Source organism: Bos indicus x Bos taurus, chromosome 14, assembly GCF_003369695.1.
Source record: "Bos indicus x Bos taurus breed Angus x Brahman F1 hybrid chromosome 14, Bos_hybrid_MaternalHap_v2.0, whole genome shotgun sequence".
Lineage (NCBI taxonomy): Eukaryota > Metazoa > Chordata > Mammalia > Artiodactyla > Bovidae > Bos > Bos indicus x Bos taurus.
The window spans coordinates 2,647,860-2,669,058 of record NC_040089.1 but is presented as its reverse complement, the minus strand read 5'-3'; the positions used below and the strand labels follow the sequence as shown (position 1 = coordinate 2,669,058).

Here is a 21,199-nt window from a genome sequence, read left to right as displayed (position 1 = left end):
GGGATTCTCCAGGCAAGAATACTGGAGTGGGTTTCGCTCAGTCGTGTCCGACTCTTTGGGACCTCGTGGACTATAGCCCACCAGCTTCCTCCATCCATGGGATTCTCCAGCCAAGAATACTGGAGTGGTTTTCCATTTCCTTCTCCAGGGGATCTTCCCGAGCCAGGGATCGAACCCAGGTCTCCTGCATTGCGGGCAGATGGTTTAACCTCTGAGCCACCAAGGAAGCCCATACTCTACGTGGGGTGGTTCAATTGTAAAACCCAAACAAAACATTGATTCTGCACTAACAGCGGTGGGACAGATGTGGAGGCTTGCGGGTTGAGACGGGGTCCGGGGCTTTCGTTTTCGGTGACATACCCCTCGAGCCTGCGCACCCTCCTGCCGGAGCCTGGTGCGGCCCCCGGGGCGGGAGGCCCTGTGAGGATGTGCGGCGCCGCCCCCGGCCCGCCCCTTTCTCGCGGGCCCTGAGCACCCCGGGCGGACGCCAGAGGGCGCTGCTAACTCGCTCGGCCGCGAAGGGGACGAGGCCGGCGCCCGGACTCCAAGCTCCGCCCCGCAGGGAGGGCCCGCCTCTCGCGGCCGGCGCAGCCGCAGGAGGCCCGATGCGTGGTCCCCTCTAGTCCCCAGGAGCCCTTTGGTCCCTCCGACCGGGAGGTGTGCTCGGGTTTGCCCGCGGGGCGCTCATGGCACAGCGCAGGACTAGGCCCCGGGGCCTCCCAGCCTCCATCCCCTTGATGACCAGGATGGGTCGCCCTGATAGGCCCCTTGGTGACCACACCCCCTCCCCGACGCGCGCGAGCCGACCCCCTTCTTCCATCCCCCATCCTGGGGCTGGCTTCTGCTGGACCCCAATTAAGGGCCACCCTGCTCCCCACTGGGCTTCCCGTGTGAGGCTAGCGGTAAAGAACCCGCCTGCCAGTGCAGGAGAAATGAGAGATGAAGGTTTGATCCCTAGGGTGGGAAGATCCCCTGGAGAAGGGAATGGCAATCCACTCCAGTCTTCGTAGCCTGGAGAGGCCCATGGACAGAAGAGCCTGGTGAGTTCCATCGGTCCAGAGGGTTGCAAAGAGTCAGACACGACCTAGCACGCATGCACGCTCTCCTCCCCGTGCAGGTCAAGCAGACCCTTTTGATCAAATCAGCCCCTCGAGCATCACATCTCACCACCTGTATGACCTTGGGCAAGCCCCCTCCCGCCTCCTTCCACTGCCCTCACTGCCAAGTCAGGGTGGTGGTGACTGGCAGCTGCCTGCAGCCCCAGCCAGGCCCTGTGGCACCCATCTCATGACTGATGGCAGCCTGGCCCCTCTGGCTGGCGAGTGGTAACCAGGGAGGCTCCCGAGCTCCCCTCTTTCCTGGAAGTCAGGACCCCACCACCCACCCACCAGGACAGGCCTTGGGAAGGAAGGGCTGTCAGACATTTGCCCAGCCCGGGGTCTGGCCTGAAAGGGCTGTGCCAGGTCACCGGATGCCAGGTGGGCCTCATCCCCTGCTGGCTCAGCCGGAGCCCACACCGGAGTCAGGTGAGGCAGGGGCCCTGGGGATGCTGGGGACTCAGACACGGGCCCCAGGCTGGGAGCTGGGAAGGCCTGTGAGCACCACCCCAGGAGCCACACCCACTGGCAGGCCCTTCCCGAACTGGGCCCTCAGGGGCGAAGGGAGGGACTCTGGGAACACGGCAGAGACACCCACACTGGCATCTGGCAGGGAAAGGTTTATTAAGCTTCAACCACAGAGTAACAGAGCGAAACAGACGCAGGGGGAGCCCGGTCTACACCGGGAGGTCAGCACGTTACAGATAGGACCTTGTGCGTGGGGGGGAGGGGGGCAGACAGTGCCATGCAGCCACAGCCCCCGGGAGCAGCCGCGAGACCGGGGGCTCGGCGCTGAGACACACAAACACCAGGCCACTTGTGCCCACCTGATATAAAATTCAGTAATGTGCGATATTACTCTTTATAATCCCTTTTCCTCATAAAACGTTATGTGTTTAACACACACTTATATCACTGCTAAAATCAGCAAGAGCTATTATAGTGCTCCAACTTAATAAGTTGATAAAAAAACGTTGTCCTGTGGCCAGTTCACAATGGAACTAAATAAGTCCTGTTCCGAGATGCCTGGGGAGTTCCTCTGGTAACAAGAGGCATTTCCAATAATCAGGTCATTCCACTACGGAGACACAGTCCTGGTCCACAGCACACGGAGCCGTGCCCCCGGACGCCCGGGGGAGGGCCCAGCAGAGGCGGCCACACCCGGGGACAGGCTGGGCGAGCGGCCAGGACGGCAGGGCCGGCTCCCCACAAGGAGGTAGTGACGGAGGCCCCAACGTGCTGCGCGCTTGAGGGCCGCGTCGGGGACACCACTCCCTGGGCAGCTGCGCTCAGGAAATGGCCCCCAGCAGCCCCGTCAGGCCGGCCTGAGCCCCCAGGCCCGGGAGCAGGCAGAAGACGGATGGGGAGTCTGAGCAGCAGCCGCTTGCAGATGGAGCATGAACAGTCGCGCGTCTGTCGCCGGTGGCAACATTCCAGGAGGGTCCTCACCTGTGCTCAGAGCGGGGGTGGCCAAGGTAGATGGAGGCTCAGGTGTGAGCCAACAGCTCGAAGGTGCTCTGTGTCCAATGAATGTGGCGTTTGACAGACTCGCTCCAAGCGGCTGCCTGTGGTGCTGGCAGCCCACACCCTTGGCCATAGGAGGGAACGGCTAGGCCCTTCTGGAGTGTTCTTCAGACACACCACACAGGCAGCCCCTTCAGAGGCTCGACTTTGGGGTTCTGGGGGGCAGAGAGCTACTTCCCCACATGCTCACGCCTTTAAGAAACACACCTGAGGACTACTTGGAGCCAATGACCTTCTTAGGGCCCAGCCATTGCCTGCCCCCCACAAGAGAGAGTGGGGAGTGGCAAGGGCACCCCACTGCCAGCCCTCCCACCCACCCAGAAACATCGCCAACACTGACTGCCGGCAAAATGGGGACAGGGTGCTGCCTGTCTTCACTGAGCTGACTTTTTAGGGAACCAAAGACGCGGATCAGATCCACGCCACCCTATCTGGGGAGTCCATCGATATGACCCAGCAACCAGCCAAATCCCTACCAAGCTCTCTGCTCACAGCACCCAGTCCTGACCGGTGCCCATGACCCCCAGGGCCCACGAGGCCAACTCCAGGCTCGACTCCAGCATCGGCTACCCGGCCAGCCCACCCCGTGGGTGGCACCACCCACTGGTCACCTGGGCTGGAGACCAGACAGAGAACCTTTCAATGAGGGGCCACAGCCGCGCTCCTTGGAGTGGCCCGCCAGCGGCCCCCACGGCTACCTGAGGTACAGTGTTAGGAACCAACCATGGCCCCCAGCCACGGCCGGCCACCACCACGTGGACAGCCCGCTCCGCTTAAGACACAAGGTGACGCTAGAGCCTCGAGTCAGTGCAACCTGGGAATAGCCTCGCTGCGGGGATGGGGCTGAGGCAAACTCACTCACTCCACAACCCCCCCACAAAGCTCACCACCTCGAGGGCTGGAGGCCGGCTCCATGACTGCTCACTCCTGACCCGGGCCGCGAGGTACCCGCCCTCCCAGATCCACTCCGGTCACAGCAGGCATAAGGCCTGGCGGCCTGCAGGACTCGAGACGGCCGCGCACACACTCGCTCCTGCATCAGCTGTCGACAGACGCCTCTCCCCAGCGGGCCTCCGCCCCGAGCACGTTCCAGGGCTGTTCTTGTCCTTCCGTGTCTTCGCTGTTCCAGACCAGGTTTAAGGCTGGCATCCCTGGGGCCCCGCTTGCTCCTACACAGCAAGCCCCGGCCGGGCTGTGGACAGGGTGGGCCCGGGGGGTGCGGCCCTTCCGGCCGGTTCATCGCAGAGCTTGACTCGGGCTCTCCCTGACACCCCTACATTCTCAGCTCACTGCCCTCCCCCGTTTTCTAGCTGTCAGGAGACCCCCTTGAGGAGCAGAGCAGCTAAACAGAGGCTGCGATCTCGAGAGTCACAGGAGGAGGACTTTCCATCCTAAAGCCACGAAGGCCATCGAACGGCATCAAAGTGCTCTGCCGGGTACCTGCCAGGGGGGCGAGGGGAGAAGCACAGACCGGATGGCGGGCTCAGGAGTGGGAAGGACTTGCCCGTCTGGGCACAGGATCCCCAAGGCCCTTCTCCAGCCGTGATGCACGTTGAAAACGCTCCCAGTTCCCAGTCGGTTCTCCATGACCCTGGGCTTCCAGGGGAGGACACGTGGCTTGCGGCTGCATCCAGAACGCACAGGCACCGCTGCTCCTCAGGAACAAACTGCAACTTGCACAGTGCCGCCAGCGACGGAGGCGGGATGGGCCAGAGGCCGGGCAAGGACGCGGAGCACGGCTGTTCCTCTCAACACAAGGAAATTCAAGTAGTTTATTTAAAAACTGCGTAGTTTCATCTTGAAATATATATCTATATATATATATATTTGCTTTAGAATGATCATATTGCAGCATGACTCTCATGCGTTTTAAAGTACTTTATTTAAAAACATAGCGACTTGAGGCAGCGAAGAGTTACAGTCCTCTCACTTTATCTGGGCGATGTGTGGGAGGCCTCCCTCTTTCTCCTGAGATCAGCGGACTTAAGACTGACCGTCCCAAAGAAGAAAAGCAGAAACTGCTTACTTAGAAAGAGATTGTGGTTTGAAAAGCATTTCCAAACAGCTGCAGCATGTGACGACCGTGCTTCCCCGGGGTGCAAGTTTGGTTCTGCGCTGAAACCGGAAACGCCGCGCTGAGCCAACCTGTGGGGCGGACCGTCCCTGGCCGAGACCCGCTTTCTTCACGGCGGGGTGGTCCTGACTCTGGCGGCCGGTGGCGGTGAGCAGACGCAGAGGTCAGATGGGCGCGGAGTGTCTGGCGTGTGGGCCTGGCAGCGGGCGCGGGTGGCAGTGCCACGCCGGGAGTCCTGCCCCCATGGTCCACAGATGGTTCAAAGACAAAGTGCAGTGAGAGAGTCACAGCGGCTCCCGGAGCTTCGGACAAGACGATGGGCAGGGGGCGGGCACAGATGCAGGCGGGTGCGGGGACAGCTCTGCCAGCTCCAGGGCTGCCCCGGCGGGCGGCCCGGCCCGGCCCGGCCCGGCGGGCCTCCCTACCAGTGTCCCGGGGGCCCAGCCTCCTCCCAGCTTTGGTGTCGCAGCTACTGAGGCCCGCCGCCCAGGTACAATGTGTCAAACAGGAAAGCAGATGTGTTCTTCAAGAAAACCACAGTTTTGGAAAATAAAGACAAAAATTTTTTTTTCTAAAATAATCATAGAGAAAAATACTCTCCAATAGCTGCAGCACCAACAAAATGTGACGAGATCTGACAGAACGTCCAAATACCTGTAGGCATCCACAGGGAAAAAATGTGATAAAAAGTGTTTTAGTCACTGACTACACAACCGTTATCTGAAGAATTCAGATAAGATATAGCAAAATACATCAGATACTTTTTTGCTTTCAATTGTAACTTTAGAAATGCAAAAATCTTGTTTTTTCTAAATCACTTCTCTATATGGTAAATTTGGTTTATAATTTTAAAACGTGCAGAATAATATACCTGCAGAACAAAAGAGACAGTTGAAATTAAAAGATCTTTTTTCGATTAAAAAAAAATGATTCTTTTTAATTGTGGAAAAAGTAATTAATGAGGTGTTTTCACCTACTGGCGCAAACCTACCCTACAGCTACTGAGCCTCCACCAGGGTCGGTGAAGGGCTCTGGTGCGCGCGGCCACCAAGGCCACGGCAGCCGGCCTGCCGGGCGCCACCCCCGCCTCCCCGCCGCCCTGGAATGTGTGTGCGGCGCGGCTCAGACCATCGACTCGGTCTCGACGAGCCCCTGCGGGGCCTCCTTCCGGGACAGCTTCAGCATTGTGGGCTTCTCAGCGCTGCTGCTCGCGCCTTCGCCCAGCGGCTGGGAAGACAGGCCCTTCTGCTCTTCCTTGGCCTCTTCGGACACCTCTGGGTAGATGACCAGGAAGGCGGCTGTCAGGAAGCCCAGGAAAGAGCCCACGGAGGCCACCATGGGGATGACACGCACGGTCCCCACCGCGTCGACCACGCTGCCCAGGGCGGAGGCCACCAGGATCTGGGAGATGTAGACCTGGCAGGACAGGATGGCGCAGTCGATGCCGAAGCCACGCTTGGAGGTCCCGGGGCTGTGATGCACGTACTGCAAGAGAGGCAGGCACGGCGTGAGGGCAGGGGCCAGACAGGAAAGCCACGCACCAGCATGCCCCGGGTCTGAGGCAGAACTGCCTCCCTCAGCAGCTGCACACCCGCTCGCCTGGCTCTGTGTACCCCCCACCCTTATACTGAACACGGTACTGGGGTTTCCAGCCACTGCAGGAAGGCAAGGAAAATAAATAAAACCCTTAAGAATTAGAAAGGAAGAAATGAAACTCATTACCCATGGAGGATGTGACTGTGTGTGCAGAAAGCCCGGAAGAATCTATAAATATGCTATGACAATTAATACAATATACCATATTTAGAGAATATTATAAAGGCTCAATACTACAAAGTTTTAACTCTCTCCAAATTGATCCATATAATCAATGTGTTTCCAATTAAAAAAAAAAAAAAATCCAGAAGCTGATTCTAATGTTTAAATAAAAAGGAAATGGTCAAGGTAACTAATTAACAATGTTGAAAAACCAAGCTGGAGAACTTAACACTACCAGGTTTCATTCAGGGCTTCTTGTAAAACTACTTAAGACAGTGTAGCCACTGTGAGCGGACAGACAGAGCCATGGAAGAGAAAACAGACATCCCCCAGCCAGACCCCCACCCATGTCTGTGGCTTGGCAGTGTCGGGGGAGGGGAACAGGACACCAGTCACGTGACCATCCTTACTTGGGGGCACCATAAAGTTCTGATCGACCTTAGACCACACACACACCCTCTGTCCCAGGCAGACCACAGGCGAGGGCATGAGTGCAAGGGAAGACGTGGGCAAGAATGCTCCACGCAGAAGGCGCCAGTGAGAGCTGCAGAGCCGCCCACAGCTGGCGAGCTCGTGCTGGGGCCTCCCCTCCAGCGCCCGCCCACCCACCTCTCTGATGTCGTGGTACTGCCCGAGCAGGGCATAGGGGCAGTAGGAGATGCTCATGGAGACGACGCCCATGGTGCTGATCATGATCATGGCCACGTAGACGTTGGCGAACATGGCCATCACAGCCGTGCCCAGGGAGAAGCCCAGCGTGCCCAGCACGTAGACGACCCTGATGCTCAGGTCGTAGCTGTCCAGGTACTTCTGTAGCAGGGCTGCAGAGAGAGGCCGCGTGGTGACCGGAAGGCACACGGCCTGCTTGCTCCCCGGCCTCCACTGCACTCAGCCTGGCTCAGGAACAGGGATGGGACGCCCCTCGCCTTTCACTCCCTGGCCACCACGCACAGCCCCTGGATGGACCCCCAGCTCACCATGCCCCAATCCACCACCAGGGGCTCCACACTTCAAAAGGAGGTCGACCCTAGTGGTTCCAGACCTGTAACCTGGTTCTATCCCGCAGCCCCGTGGGACTCCCTACCTTGCAGAGCCAGGCCTTCCGACCCTTCCGCCAGTCTAGGCCCACTCGGGGTCCTCTCTGGCCTTGGGCCCTGCCCTGCCTCAGGGACTGAGTTGTGGCTGGTTTTCCTCGCAAGTCCCCACTCCTCTGGGTCAGGCTTTCTGACCCAGCTCTCCTGAGAAGTCCTGTAGTAAAGCAGGCAGCACTGTGACCGTCAGGCTGGCTGTCCGTGGTCACCGGCTGTTATCCCATCATCCTCAGGTAGAGACTGAGCAGGGTCCAGGCCAGGATCAGCCAGAGGCCTGTAACCGCGGCTCTGCCCCATTCCCGGGAGGCACACGTGCGCACCACTCCTGAGCCTGAAGCCTGTCACTCCCACTCTCTGTTCTCCAGGGCACAGTGGACCCCAAGGAAGGCCGCTTGTCTCCTCAGCCACCCCGACCTCCAGCAGGCCCCAGACACACTGCGTGCGCTCAGGCAGAGCCCGGACCCCTGCCCTTCCGGCTCAGAGCACAGCTGCTGCAGCGCTGCCATCGCCCTGAGCCCGCAGGCCCTCCCTGGGAGCCAGCAGGCGTCTGCGTAGAGGACAGCTGAGGGCTTACAGCGCTGCCTTCTCAGCCACGGTGCGAGCAGCTCCGCCTCCCGGCGGCGATGAACAGTGACACTGCTGCTGCCCCTGAGGCCGGCCCCGGCGGGGCAGGGCCTGCGGCCCACGGAGCAGGACGCCTATCGGTCTTCGGGGCCGGCCCCGGCGGGGCAGGGCCTGCGGCCCACGGAGCAGGACGCCTGTCGGTCTTCGGGGCCGGCCCCGGCGGGGCAGGGCCTGCGGCCCACGGAGCAGGACGCCTGTCGGTCTTCGGGGCCGGCCCCGGCGGGGCAGGGCCTGCGGCCCACGGAGCAGGGTGCCTGTCAGTCTTCGGGGCCGGCCCCGGCGGGGCAGGGCCTGCGGCCCACGGAGCAGGATGCCTGTCGGTCTTTCGGGTCACGGAGCGAGTCCAGGTGCTCGGCTCACCTGGCTGGGGGCCACTTACCTGAACAGGTGGCACCGGTGGCTGCGTAGATGACCAGGCCCCAGCAGCCCATCTTCACGCCCGCGCTGTAGGCCTGCCACGCCGTCGAGTTGGATGGAGCCTGTTCAGACCAAGACGAGGGTTCAGGGGTTGGGGCCGGCGTGCTGCGCCTCCAGGTAGAGGGGTCATTTATACCGAAATCACTGATGCATCTCAACTGCGGCAGCGTGGGGAGCAGCAGCCACGGCCCAGGCCGCTGCTTGTGGCGGACCCTCTGTACTCTCTCCCAGCCCTGCTCCGCTATCTGGGCCTAGGACGCCTGCCGCTCCCGCCTCTGGCCTCCGGGAGCCCAGTGGCTACACGGAGCGGCCTGGTGGGCCATGTGGGGCAGGGAGGCCTCGGCCTGGCGGCCTGTGTGGGGCGGGGAGGCCTCAGCCCGGCAGTCCGCGTGGGGCAGGGAGGCTTGAACCGTGACCACCTTGGACCTCCTGGTGCCACTCTGGGCCACGAGCACAGGTGTGAACCCGCGGACGCCCTGAGGCCTAGAAGCCACACCCACGTGGCCCGGGCACCAGCAACAACAGAAAGCTGCTTCAACCTGCAGGTTCTGGGGCCACCTGTGCATGGAGAGAGCTGGCCCGCATGCCTCCAGCTCCCTGGTGTTCCTGCACTTCCAAAGCCTGGGGTGGGGCATAGTTTGCTCACCACGGACCCAGGCCCGGGTGCCCTCTCGCACTCATACACGAGGACCCCGACCACATTCTCAAAAGGGGCGCATCTGGGCTGGCTGTCACCCACGCTCCCAGGCACTCACCTTGGGGTCCCCCTCGAAGATGACCTGGCCCATGAAGTCGGTGTAGAACACGGCCTCGGCGATGACGGAGAACCAGGTGAGCAGGTGGCAGAGGCAGAGACGCACCAGCTCGGGGGGCATCTTCAGCATGGACAGCCAGAGCAGCCGCACGGTGGTCTCGCCCTCGCCCTCCTCGCTCTCTGAGTCCCCGCTGGACGTGGTGGCCCCGCTCTGGTGGCGGTGGCGGTGCTGCCGGGGCCGCGCCTGCAGGTCGTAGAGGTCACTCATGCTGCGTGAGGGCTTGATGAGCACCACGGCGTTGGCGCGCCGGTGGCGGTAGCGGTGGGAGCCGATCTTGCCGTAGTAGGAGAAGGTGCTGGAGGCCTGCCGGCGGAACACGTGCCGGCGCCGGCGGGCGGGGCCTGCCGTGGCGGGGGCCTTCAGGGCGGCCCGGCTATAGGCGCAGGTGCCCGGGCCGTCCCGCAGCCCCGCGCTACCCCCGTTCGGGAGCCTGGCGGCGCTCAGGGGCTCCTCCAGCAGGGTCTCATCCTCGCCGGCGGGTGCACGGAGTGGCAGGGGCCGGCGGGGTGGCCGGGCAGGGGCGTGCTCCTGGCTGGTGCTGCGGGGGGTGCTGGGGCAGGAGGCATCGTGGAAGATGGAGGGCTCGATGTCCTGCAGGAAGAGCTCGGGCTCCAGGCCCAGTGCAGCCTCCGGCACGTGCAGCACCGAATCGCTCTTGCTGCGCACCAGGCCCTCGTCCAGGAAGTCCAGGGCCAGCTCATGCTCCGACTGCACCTCGTCTGGGAACAGAACGCTGCCGTCCAGCACGCAGGCGCGGGGGCCGGAGGCTGGCGCACTGGCTGGGTCCCCGCCACGCTCCTGCTGGGGGCTGTACTGCTCCTCCTCGATGCTGGACAGGTGCAGGGCCACGGACACCGTGAAGATGATGGCCGCGAAGAAGAACAGCACCTGGTTCTGCGTCCGGAACCAGGAGCCCAGGAAGGTCTGGGTCCAGTCCAGCCCGCCCAGCACGTAGCCGATGGCCCCGCCGAGGCCTGGGGATGGGAGGGGACGGCGCAGACATGAGCAGAGGAAGGGCACGGGCCACAGGGCGGGGAGCCCAGACAGGTATTCCCAACTGCCCCCACCAAGGGCGCTTCCAGGGTCACTCAGAGAACGGGAGGAGCAGGGACAAGGCACGACAGCTGAGCCCAGGCTTGGAATCCCGACCTGACAGCTTCCTGCTTCCTGAATTAGGAGGGAAACTGGCGGCCACCCGGGACTCTCTCCCCACTGCCCACCGTCCCCGGAGCCCACATTCCCATCGGATGGGAAAGCTGCCCGAATGGAGGGGGCGGCAGCACAGGGCCCTGGCCTCGGGCCAGCAACCTCGCGCGCCCCCCCACCTCAGACCGGTCACTCGGCCCTGCTGCGTCCCTGCCTGCTGCCTCAGCCACCAGGGTTGACACGAAGCTGCTCGGAGGCCACGAAGCAGCCTCCCCAGGCTCGACGACCCAGGGTAGGGGCTCAGAGCCGGGGCAGGGCCGCTCACCAGCAGAGAAGGCGTGGATGTTGAGGGCCATGTCCTGCTCCTCGCTGTCCACCACGTCCAGCAGGTACGCACGGATGGGCCCCTCCGTGGCGTCAGCGCTGAAATCCAGGACCACCACCCCCAGCACAGTGAGGACGATGCCGATGGGCTGCCGGGTGGGGACATCACCGAGGGCCAGGCCTGCAGGGGCACAGAGGAGCAGCAGCTCAGCGCCCCCCACGGCTGCCTCGGGGGACTCTGTGCTCCTGGGCGCAGCCTCTCCACACGGGAGGTGGGCTTCGTCTCTCCCGCTGCTCTGAAGCGGGTTATGAGCCGTAGTCACACACCTGCCTCAGGTGAGTCTGCCCCCGAACCCGGAGACCAGCCTGCTGCCTGAAGGCTGAGCTGCTGCCAGTTGTACTGGATGAGGAGCACTCCGGGCACAGAGGTGCTGCGGGGCCTGGGACCCCCCCGCAACTCTGCAAATGGGGGTTCCCAGACAGCTGTGCTCCACACAAGGGCCAGGAAAGGGGCTTCTGACCAGGAGAGACACAGGTACAGGGAGAGACATGGCACCAGGGTGAGGGGCAGGAGCTCCAAATTCTGTGTGTGGGCCACAGTGGGCTGGGGCCACCCCCAAAGACAGGTCCCCGCAAAGACCAGTGTTCCCTCTGAACCGAGCCTGCGGGTGCCTGGAGGGTAGCAGCCTGTGGACTCCTGACCCAGGGACAGCCAGCTTTGGTCGGGGGGCATGGTGCACAGCTCAGGCAGGCCCCTCTTGCACCCCCTACAAGCCTAGGACTGCGCCCACCCTGCCAGCACGCGCGGGCCCTGGAGGAGCTGAGCGAAGCTCTGCTGCACAAGGACCTCTTTGGCCACCTCCCTTCCTGAGCCTCCCAGCGTCTGTGACTGCCCGAGGACTGACGTGGACGCGGGCAAGTTCACCTGCATCAGGACACAGGTTAAGCTTCTGTTTAGCTGTCGCCAGAAAATAAGACTTTTGCTTTTTCACATTTCTGATGGGTTCTCTCAAGACAAAAGGTATTTTCCCACAAATAGCTGCTTTAACTGAAAACAAAACAACAGAAAGAAGCAAAACAAACCCCGAATATGTGAACCAAAAAAACAAGTAGCAAACTAGGTCTGGACATTTTCAATACCAAGTCTGAGAAAAGGAGAAAAAAAAAAAAAAGAAAAGATAATTTCTGAAATAATGCTGGAAACAGGACGTGGTGTCAGATATGCATTAAAAACAAACGGGTCACAACAGGAAGCGCTCCCTGAGAACAGGTTCCCACGGCATTCCCACGTGGGGCCCGCAGCCTGGCCACCGCCCGGGGGCCAAGGACGCCCGCCAGCGGCCCCAGCCAGGATTGGTGGTCTGGGCTCCTCATACCTGCATGCCCAGTGGAGCCCGGCTCCATGCCCCCCCGACCCCGGGGCAGGACACTCACCGATGGCAGAGCCGTTGAGGAACAGCGCCACTCCGAAGAGCACACCCACGCAGAGCGCCAGGATGAAAGGCCGCCGGCGGCCCCAGCTCAGGGTGCAGCGGTCGCTCGCGGAACCGATGAGGGGCGTGAAGATGAGGCCGAGAATGGGGCTTAGGAACCAGGTGAGGCTGTAGTACTGCTCCGGGAGGCCTGCAACGCACACAGCCGTCACCCTCAGGCAGGCAGGTGGCTGGCAGCACGTGCTGGCTGGAGACCCCTCGGGCAGGCATCCCACCACATGGCCAAGAGTCTGAAACCAACCAAAGCCCACCTGGGAAGCATCAACTGGCCCAAGGCCAGACCTGGGCTGTGGAGCCGGCCCCGGGGGCGCACAGAGCCTTTGGAGCAGCACCCAGACCCAGCGGGCCCAGGCTGCCGTGCACGTGTAGAGAATGTGGTGTCAGGCCCACGCAGCTGGCACCCGTGGGGGTGATGGCATGAGGGTGAGGCCCTCTCACTCCACTGGCGCTGATTGGGGCCTGGGGTTTCAGGGTTGCTGCTCAATGCCACCCTCAGGGACCGGGCCCACATCAGTCCAGAACATGGCGTACGGCAGGGAGCTGTAGCTTCAGAGAGTAGAGGACCCATAATCTTGGGACCCTGGGCCTCACTGGCCAAAATCTATCACCAGGGCCCTACAGAGGGACCTTGCACCACTGGTGAGCTAAATGGCCCCAGCAGTGGGCTTCCAAGCGGCTACTGAGGGCGATGAGAGGGGACACCTCCATGTGTGTCCAGCTGGAGCCAGGGGGTCTGGTACCTAACCTTCCCACCCGCCCAGAGGCAGGGATGACCATGCCCGTTTCACAGACGGGCAATCTGAAGCTCAGAGAGGTCAGGTGATCTACCCTGCGTTTACAGAGCACAAAAGCAGAAGCCCCAGCATTTAAACCCAGGGCTGCCTGGTTTCCACGTGTAAGCACGGACCCTGCCCAGCCCCACCCTCCATGCCCGGTTGTGCCCGGTGACACAACCCCGAGGCCTGCCATCCCTGGGACAGAGACGGGTCCGGCCCGCTTATGCCCAGGATGCACCTCGGCCACATCCCGCACACCCCGTGGGTTCCATTCATGCCAGAGACACAGGGCGGAAGCAGCCTCCACTGGCGGGCCCAGGTGTGTGGTCGCCCTTTGTGGGTGGGGACAGACGGTGGCTTCAGGCTGGTGTGTTCTGACCTTGACCTGGACGGGGGTCCCTGGGGACAGCTCACCAGCTGGGGGACGCGGGTCACGCACCTGTGTGTGTCAGCTTCAGTAAAGAGCCGACTTAAAAAAACACAAAGTGCTCTGGCAGGCCAGCGCCTCGGTCAGCGAATGTTTTACACCGCTAAGGGCACTGAGGAACGGAATACTGTGCTGAACTACCAGGAAAAATAAACTGTGTAGGAGGAGGAAGTCATTTTCAAAGGAGGAGGGAAGCACCTTTCAAACTGTTGCTAGCGTGCCCATTAAAATATTGACGCGTTCAGCCTAGAATTCGAGGTGTCGGCCTCGACCTTTCCAGAACCTTAGGAAGGGTGAACTGCACTCCTATTTCTAAGTCAGCAGGATAAGCTGCTGGTTCAGGAAATGGGGAGCTTGTTGAGCGTGCTCCACTGACGCACTGGGGTCTATGCGGCGGGCCTGGGTCCTTGATGCTCACTATCAGGGTCCGGCACAGGGGAGGGCAGGGCTGGGCCGACATTGCCCACCCTCAAGAGGGTGGCTTGGAGAGCAGGCTTCTCAGGAACGACTCCCTCCCCGCACCACTCCTGGGAGCCCATGGTCAGCTTCAGAGACAAAGGAGAGCATCCTTTCCCCGGGAGACACAGTCTCTCTCGCTGGGCTTTTTCAAATGTCACAACTTTACTACTGAACACTGACTAGCCTAGCGACGGGCTGCGTGCAGAGCTGCAGCACGCATGCACACTCACACAGGCACATATGCACGTGCCTGCCGTCTCCCCTGGGCGCCTGACCTTCCCGCTTCAGGCACCAGGAGACATTCCAGACTCCACACCTGGCGACTCTCACCTCCCAGCCTGGCTCCCGGCAGAACCCTGAGGGGAACACGCCCTGCGGCCGCGACAACGACCGCCTGCCCACCCCTGCCCTGGACGCAGTGCGGCTGTGGTGTCTGGAGTCTGCCTTCCGGGTCTGTGTCAGTGCAGGAAGAGGGTGTCTCACGGCTCTGACCCCAGGACACAGGCGCCTCACTCTGGAGCCGCCCCTCCCAGCCAGAGCGGTCCTCTGCCCCTCGGGCGAAGCTCCGTCCACCTGAAGTCCCCTATATCTGGGTTGGCACCGCCCCAGCCGACTCAGGCTTCCTGTCCCCACCTTTTCACCCTCAATCCCTCTGGATCACAGTATTTCTGGACCCAGTGGGTGGGTCCTGCTGTTCGGTCCAGTCTCCCGAGTCTCCTCCTGTGGTGTGCGCAGCCCCTCCTGCTGACGGCGGCTGTCGTGGGGCAATGCTGGGCCCGCCTGCTGTTGGCTGCCTCTCCAGGCGGCTCTGTCCCTCCTGCTCCTGCCTTCTCTTGGTGACTCAAGTCCTCCTTCACGTTCCGTGGTGACCCGCACACCAGCGTTTCAGCATTATTTGGCAGTGGCTGCTCTAGAGACTCGGAGAAGGCAATGGCACCCCACTCCAGTACTCTTGCCTGGAAAATCTCATGGATGGAGGAGCCTGGAAGGCTACAGTCCATAGGGTCGCTGAGGGTCTGAGCGACTTCACTTTCACTTTTCACTTTCGTGCACTGGAGAAGGAAATGGCAACCCACTGCAGTGTTCTTGCCTGGAGAATCCCAGGGACGGGGGAGCCTGGTGGGCTGCCATCCATGGGGTTGCACAGAGTCAGACACAACTGAAGTGACTTGGCAGCAGCAGCAGCTCTAGAGACTACTACATTCACCTTCAGCCTGAGTGGAGACTGCTCCCCTCTGGTGAGACCCTGGCACCTGTCTGTGCCCATCCACCTCAGGTCCGTCTATGCTGAAGAGGCACATGGGTTACGTCTGCAGACTCAATACACCCGCTCTGCAGGGAGCTCTGAACAATCACTCATTCTAAAGGAACCAAGACGAAACTGTCTTTCTTCTTACCTGCCAGTCTTACCATCCCCATACCCTTCCTTCCTTCCTCCTCGGGATCCCAGGGTCACGGGGTATCACTTCCCTTTGGCCTGAAGAACCGCCTTCAGCTTCTTCAGCATTTCCTAGAGGTCTGCTGATGACAGTTGACCACAGTTCTCCTCCTTTTGTCCCTCAGGGATATTTCTGCCGCGTGCAGGACTCTGGGTCAATGCCTCTGTGGCGAGCTGTGCTCGGTGTGAAGTCCACGCAAGGCGGTCTTTGGGAGCAGGGCTCTCGGGGGCCTGTGCTCCCTCTGTGGGCGCGTCCGTCCCTCAGACGTGGGCCTGTGGGACAGCACGGGGCTGTGGGGCTTCAGGGATACGACCTGGGGAGTTCTGTCAAGCCTTTCTGAAAGAGGTCATGCAACTGAAGCGAATCCCGGGAAGCTTGTCAAGCTGGGTGCTGCTCAGCAATTCGCCCCAAACCCACGTCCTGCTCGCCCAGGGAAACCACTGCCACGCAGCATCAGCCACCCAGAGCCCTGGCCCCGCAGGAGCGGCCGTGGGTGAGCACGGACCGCCTGCTCGGCTGGTTCCCGGGGCTTGAGCAGGGCCTGCCGGCTCACGACCCGAGGGGAAGGGGAGACCACCCCGGAGTCAGGGGCCCCAGCCCCACCACCCCTTGGCTCCGCCTCTGCCAGCACCACCTCGTGCCCATCCCGCGGCTGCCATGGCAGCTGGCCTGCGTCTCCTCTGGCGAGGCTGTCACGGTCACCTCCCTCCCCACCTCCCGTCCCCCTCCACCCATGGCAGCCTGGATCCCCCCTTCGGCTCCCCCAAAACTGCCCTCGCAGGTCACCAGGCCGCCTGCCTGCCAGCCCAGCCGGCCCGCATTCAGCAGGCTTGGCTGAAGCCCCACGAGGGCAGAGCGTGTGCCTGGCTCAACTCTGAGCACCAGGACCATTCCCTCAAAGCCCCCGCCTCCTCCCCACCCTGCACGGGACCCCCAGGCCAACCCCAGGGAGGCCTCCTTGCAGAGGCGGCTGGGCCAGGAGCTGGTCAGGCTGGAGAGCCCAGGGGCCACATGGACCATCAGTGGGATCCGTGTCCCGGCTCTGTCCCCAATTCCCCTGAAAGTCACAGAGGGGGTGCGAGTCCCCAGCAGCCGAGTCAGGGGTTGGGGAGGGCTGGGTGAGCCCAGTGCTGACCACAGCAGGGACATGTCTTCGTTTAAACACGGGGGCAACAAAGATGAACATGTCCCATCACGTCCCCGGGGCAGCGACAAGCCTGAGAACACAGCCCTGGGCCGGCCCCCATCTGTCCCTGGCGCGGCTGCCGCTGGGACAGCCGGACGTGGCATTTCCCAGCAAGGCTCTAAACACACACAGCACCGGTGAGTAGTAAATAATTTTTGTTTTCTTCCAGGCAAAAGCGAACAACAATGGTGGGACCAGGAAGGCTGCCGGTTCACAGGAAACGCCGGGGGCGTCGTGGCTCGCCGAGGGCTGAGTGAGGTCACGGGCGACTGCGGCCACGCTTGGTCACGCGCGGCCTCCCATTCAACACAACCTCTTTTTTGATAAACTGGTTCTTCTGGGGGAGGGGGCCAGGGTACCGGGAAAACGGCCTATAAATTGTTTAACAAAAGATCTGAAATGGGAATAGGAACTTCATTCTTTCTCTCAATAGACAAAGCCTTCCTCATCAAGATACGCTTGTATTGTCAGACAAAAACTTCACGATAACACCAAAGCCATGAGAACCCGCTCTCCGTGGGAACTGCTCAGCAGCCTGGGGTGACCTCGGAAGGATCTACCAGCCCCGTGGGGAGCCGTCACCAAGTGGCCCTGGTGAGGGGTACAGGTGCGAAAGAGCAACAGTCCTGCCTCTGAACACACACGAGACCCGGGGCACAGGCTGGAGGCAGGGTCCTGGGAGAGGGCCCCTGCTGGGAGGGTCTGCACCAGGCAACACCTCCTCCAGCTGGAGGGAGGACCACAGAGCTGCAAGGAGTCTTCTAGAGCCCCAGGGAGGCAGGGAGAAAGGGGAGGACAAAGAAGCAAGTAGCTCAGGCGCCTCTTCTGGGGCCTCCCCCTTGGGCCAGCAAGCCCTGGTGTCTCCAGGTGCGACGGGCTGGGCCCTGGGAGCCCAGGACTGAACGAAACGCCCCTCATCACAGCGTGGAAGCGCCGGGACAGGTGCCTGAAGGTGCAGGGCCCAGAGCCCGGGCCACGCAGGGCCAGTCCCATCAGTGCCGGGGGAGGGCCGTGTGGCGTGGCCGCTTCTGTCCAGTTTGGGCGTATGTGCTCTGTACGCGGGGGACGTGCTCCCTGCGGGGGGACCGTGGTAAAAAAGGAGCTGTTCCAGAGGGAGGTAACCGCTTGGCGACAGCACGATTCAAACATACTGAAGGCACCATTACTTAAGTAACGGAACGTTCTTAACGGTCCTCTGGTAAAAATAAACATCCTCCAGCCCCTCGTGTCAGCCCTGAGGCCGGGCCTGGTTCCCCAGGAATGGACTGGCAGCCCCACACGGGGGTTGCCCAACACCCCGCGGGGGCACTGGTCCTCTGCTGGACCAGGAGAGGCCTCCACAGCCCAGCAGGGTGCTCCTGGCTGGACAGGACCGGACACTGGCCTCTGGGAAACCAGTGGGCACCCCTCCGGGGGCCCTGGGGCCTGGCTGCGGGCGCCTCTCCTCCGGGCAGCTCCCAGGAGCGCGGCTCCCTGCAGACAGGCGCACTGGCCGCTCTCTGCCGCCCACCCATCCCGGCTCTGGCACAGATGCTGCACCAGGCCACAGTGCCCAGGTCACGGTCAGGGCATCAAGTCTGCCCCGAGCCTCATGGTGGCCACTCGGCCCCGACTCAGGCTGGTGTCTATATGAGGCCTGGACGTGCTGGCAGCCAAGGTCTCTCCCAGCCCTGAGAGTCCATGATCTGAACTGGGGAGGGACCCCAGGCACCACCCTATATGCTGTGATTCACAGTGCTTTGGTTTTAACAAGTGGAGCTGTGGCGGGCATGGGGACTCCTGGGGGCGCCAGCAGACTTCCACTGCCTCGGCCAATGGCACAACACCTACATGATGTCAATGAACCAGGAGCTCAGACACAACGCGCCGGGATCGCCCAAGGGCCGAGGATAGTGAAGTGCAGACGAGTAGGCAGGAAGGCACGCGTGTGTGCTACCTTCCTGTCAACACAATTCAACTGTAAGTGTGTAATTAACTTTTAAATAGTGGATGTGCTCAGCCAAGGGCCCCAAGGAGTCCTGGAAGTTTGGGAGCCAGCTCAGGCACGCCCCAGGCTGCAGCCAGCAGGGCCTTTGCAGTCTGCCTCCTGAAAACACGACGGGAAAACTAGCAGGCTGTCTGCAAACTTTAAAAATGGAATTCATACAAAAGGTTGCACCACTTTAACCAAGAGAGATCTTGAGCACTTTTGAAACCCGCTGACCAGGGCTCCCTTTCTCACAGCTGCAGCCAGCACAGCTGGCAGGGCCGCAGGGGGCTGCCTCCCCTGCAAGAATCTGCAAGGTAACGCCATCTCCAGGCTGGTGGGAGGATCAGGTCACTGGACCAGCTGCTGCTGGCATGGTTACTGTGGGGTCCACACATCTCGTTTCTAAGAGCAGGGAACATCTAGCTCTCTCCTAGTTCACGGCAGCCTCCAGTCTGGCCCAGCCAGAAGAAAAGGAGAGGCTCAAACCCTGATTCTACGCTTTCTGGCCATGGAGCCCCGGGCAAGTCACCTTCCTCCCTGAGCCCCAACTCCTGTGGTGCAGAGCAGACCCGTCCAGGGCTCAGAGGAGATGGCCAGGCCCCTGGGGCAGCCCGCGAGTCTTGCTCATGGCCTGTTTGACACCAAGCTTCTGTGCCCAGCCTCGCCTCTCTCCACGCTGCCCACCTCGGTGGTCAGGCAGAGTGCTGCTCTGTCCAACTCTGGGCCTAGACTGCTTGCCTCCGGCACAGTCTCCCCCACAGGCCACAGCCACTGTCTCACCACACTCTGCTCGCATGGCAGGGCCCAGAGCCCCAATGGGGGAAGGCAGCAGCCCGGCCCGTTCCCCATGCCAGGCTCCGCGGTGAGCTGTTCTCCCGGAAGCCGACTCTTGGGGCTTCCGAGCCCGCCTGCAGTGGCCACCCTGCATGCTGACCTTGGAGCTTGGGGTTAAAGGGAGTGTGCTCTCCTCGTGCTGGGCGGCTCTCCCTGAGGACAGAGGCCACGGTGCCCACCTCCGGCGATGCCAGTGACCTGCGCCCCTGTGCTCTGCTCACCAGACCTGAGGCAAGGCTGGGCCTGACCCACGGGGCTACACCGCTGGCCACCACCCTACACGGAGAAATCCACAGTGTGAGACGTCTACCCTGTTCACTTCAGTGAAACGATTAAACTGCATGAGCTGCACGTGAGGCCCCGTGTATCTGCCATGAGTGTCCGATTACAGGGGCGGGCGCCCGGGGAAGCGTTCCCCAGGCGGCGGCTGCGTCTACTCGGGCTGCGTTTCCTGTCTGGCTCTGGTTAACTCCCGCTTTTCGGTCACACTCTAGCACGACGAAGGTGAAGGAAAGGAATTTCACAGTCTGAGAGACTGCCGGGAGGACGTGGGGACCCAGGGCTCCAGCCAGGCCTGCAGTGGAGTGCTCCAGGCAGCAGAGCCCCAGGAGTGGAGGGAAGGGAGGTGCTCAGGGTCGGGGTCTTGGCCAAGGCAGAGCTTGGGGCCCACACGGAGATGCACAGGCATCGATCAGAGCAGGGAGAGACTCCCACTGACTGTGCCAGTAATAAACGACAGCAAAAGAGACACACATGAACATCTAGAGGGAATTTGAGGACATGTAATTTGGTTGAAACTGATAAAGCCTGACTCTTGCTAGAATCGGTGCCGCCGCCCCCAGCCCTGAGCCGAGCCTGTGCCAGCTGCCTCCATCTCTCCTGCCCAGGGCAGGGCTCTTCCAGCCGTGGTCAACAGCCCAGCAGGCAGGCGTCCAGCCTCACTGCCTCGGAGTGAGACTTAGGGTTTCAGTTTCTGCCTAGTTTTGCAGTGTGAGCTACACCTCCTGGGTGGGAACCACTTTTCCAGGTTTGCAGATAAAGTACTAACACCACCATTCCCAAGTCCTCACGAGGGCTGGCAGTTCCTTCAAGTTCCTTTCTGTGATGCTTCCCTGAAGCTTACAAGCTGTAAGACACACTCACGTGCTCTCTCCAATTCAACAGGGAAAACGACCTACGCTGCCCCCGAGGACAAACCCTATCCGCATGCCGTTCCCGCCATTTACACATGTACGCGTTCTGCACGGGGTTTAAACAGCTGGCTTTTTAATGACAGAACTACCACCATCTGGGACGTGTCTTGAGGGTGGACACCCTCTACACTGACTGCTTTAACCGCAAAGAGAGCGTTTGTTCCAAAATTTACCATTAAAAAAATTCCTGTCCGTGATTATAATCTTGTTGCAGGTTTAAGAGAAACACTAAACATTTACAGTGATTCCCTGGAGAGCCCTGCTGTGACGAGCAGCAGGAGGCCCGTGGGCTGGGCTCCCCTGAGAAGGGACCCACAGAGGACAGGTCACCCCGAACCCCGGCTTTCCGGTTCCTTATCATTCCAACATACTTGTAATGCTCTGGTAAAGTTGATTTGACTTCTTTCTGGCTTTCGTTACAAAGAGACATGATCACTTCCTGCAGGAATAACTGACAGCATTTTCTGTCCTTTCACCCAAGTGCACACTCAGCCCTCAGTGTGCACAGAAGGCTGGCCCCAGAGCCCTGAGCATTTTCACAGGCGCTCAAGTC

At 61.3% G+C, this 21,199-nt stretch overlaps 1 protein-coding gene across 7 annotated transcripts in view; it reads right to left on the bottom strand.

The window, feature by feature from the left end:
• Nucleotides 1–1,702: 1,702 nt before the first annotated feature.
• SLC45A4 (solute carrier family 45 member 4) overlaps nucleotides 1,703–21,199 on the bottom strand; it is a 67,038-nt gene continuing 47,541 nt past the window's right edge. For 3 of the 7 annotated variants that reach the window (XM_027560722.1, XM_027560721.1, XM_027560723.1), the window contains exons 3-9: nucleotides 12,305–12,493; nucleotides 10,872–11,051; nucleotides 9,341–10,374; nucleotides 8,548–8,647; nucleotides 7,063–7,274; nucleotides 5,824–6,180; nucleotides 1,703–5,349 (exon numbers count right to left, since the gene is read on the bottom strand). In XM_027560722.1, coding sequence (XP_027416523.1) covers nucleotides 5,221–5,349; nucleotides 5,824–6,180; nucleotides 7,063–7,274; nucleotides 8,548–8,647; nucleotides 9,341–10,374; nucleotides 10,872–11,051; nucleotides 12,305–12,493 — 2,201 coding nt within the window. In that variant the 3' untranslated portion in view covers nucleotides 1,703–5,220. Of the gene's footprint in view, nucleotides 6,181–7,062; nucleotides 7,275–8,547; nucleotides 8,648–9,340; nucleotides 10,375–10,871; nucleotides 11,052–12,304; nucleotides 12,494–21,199 lie in introns of all 7 variants that reach the window. The other 4 variants (XR_003514392.1, XM_027560724.1, XR_003514393.1 and 1 more) reach the window with 4 other exon arrangements.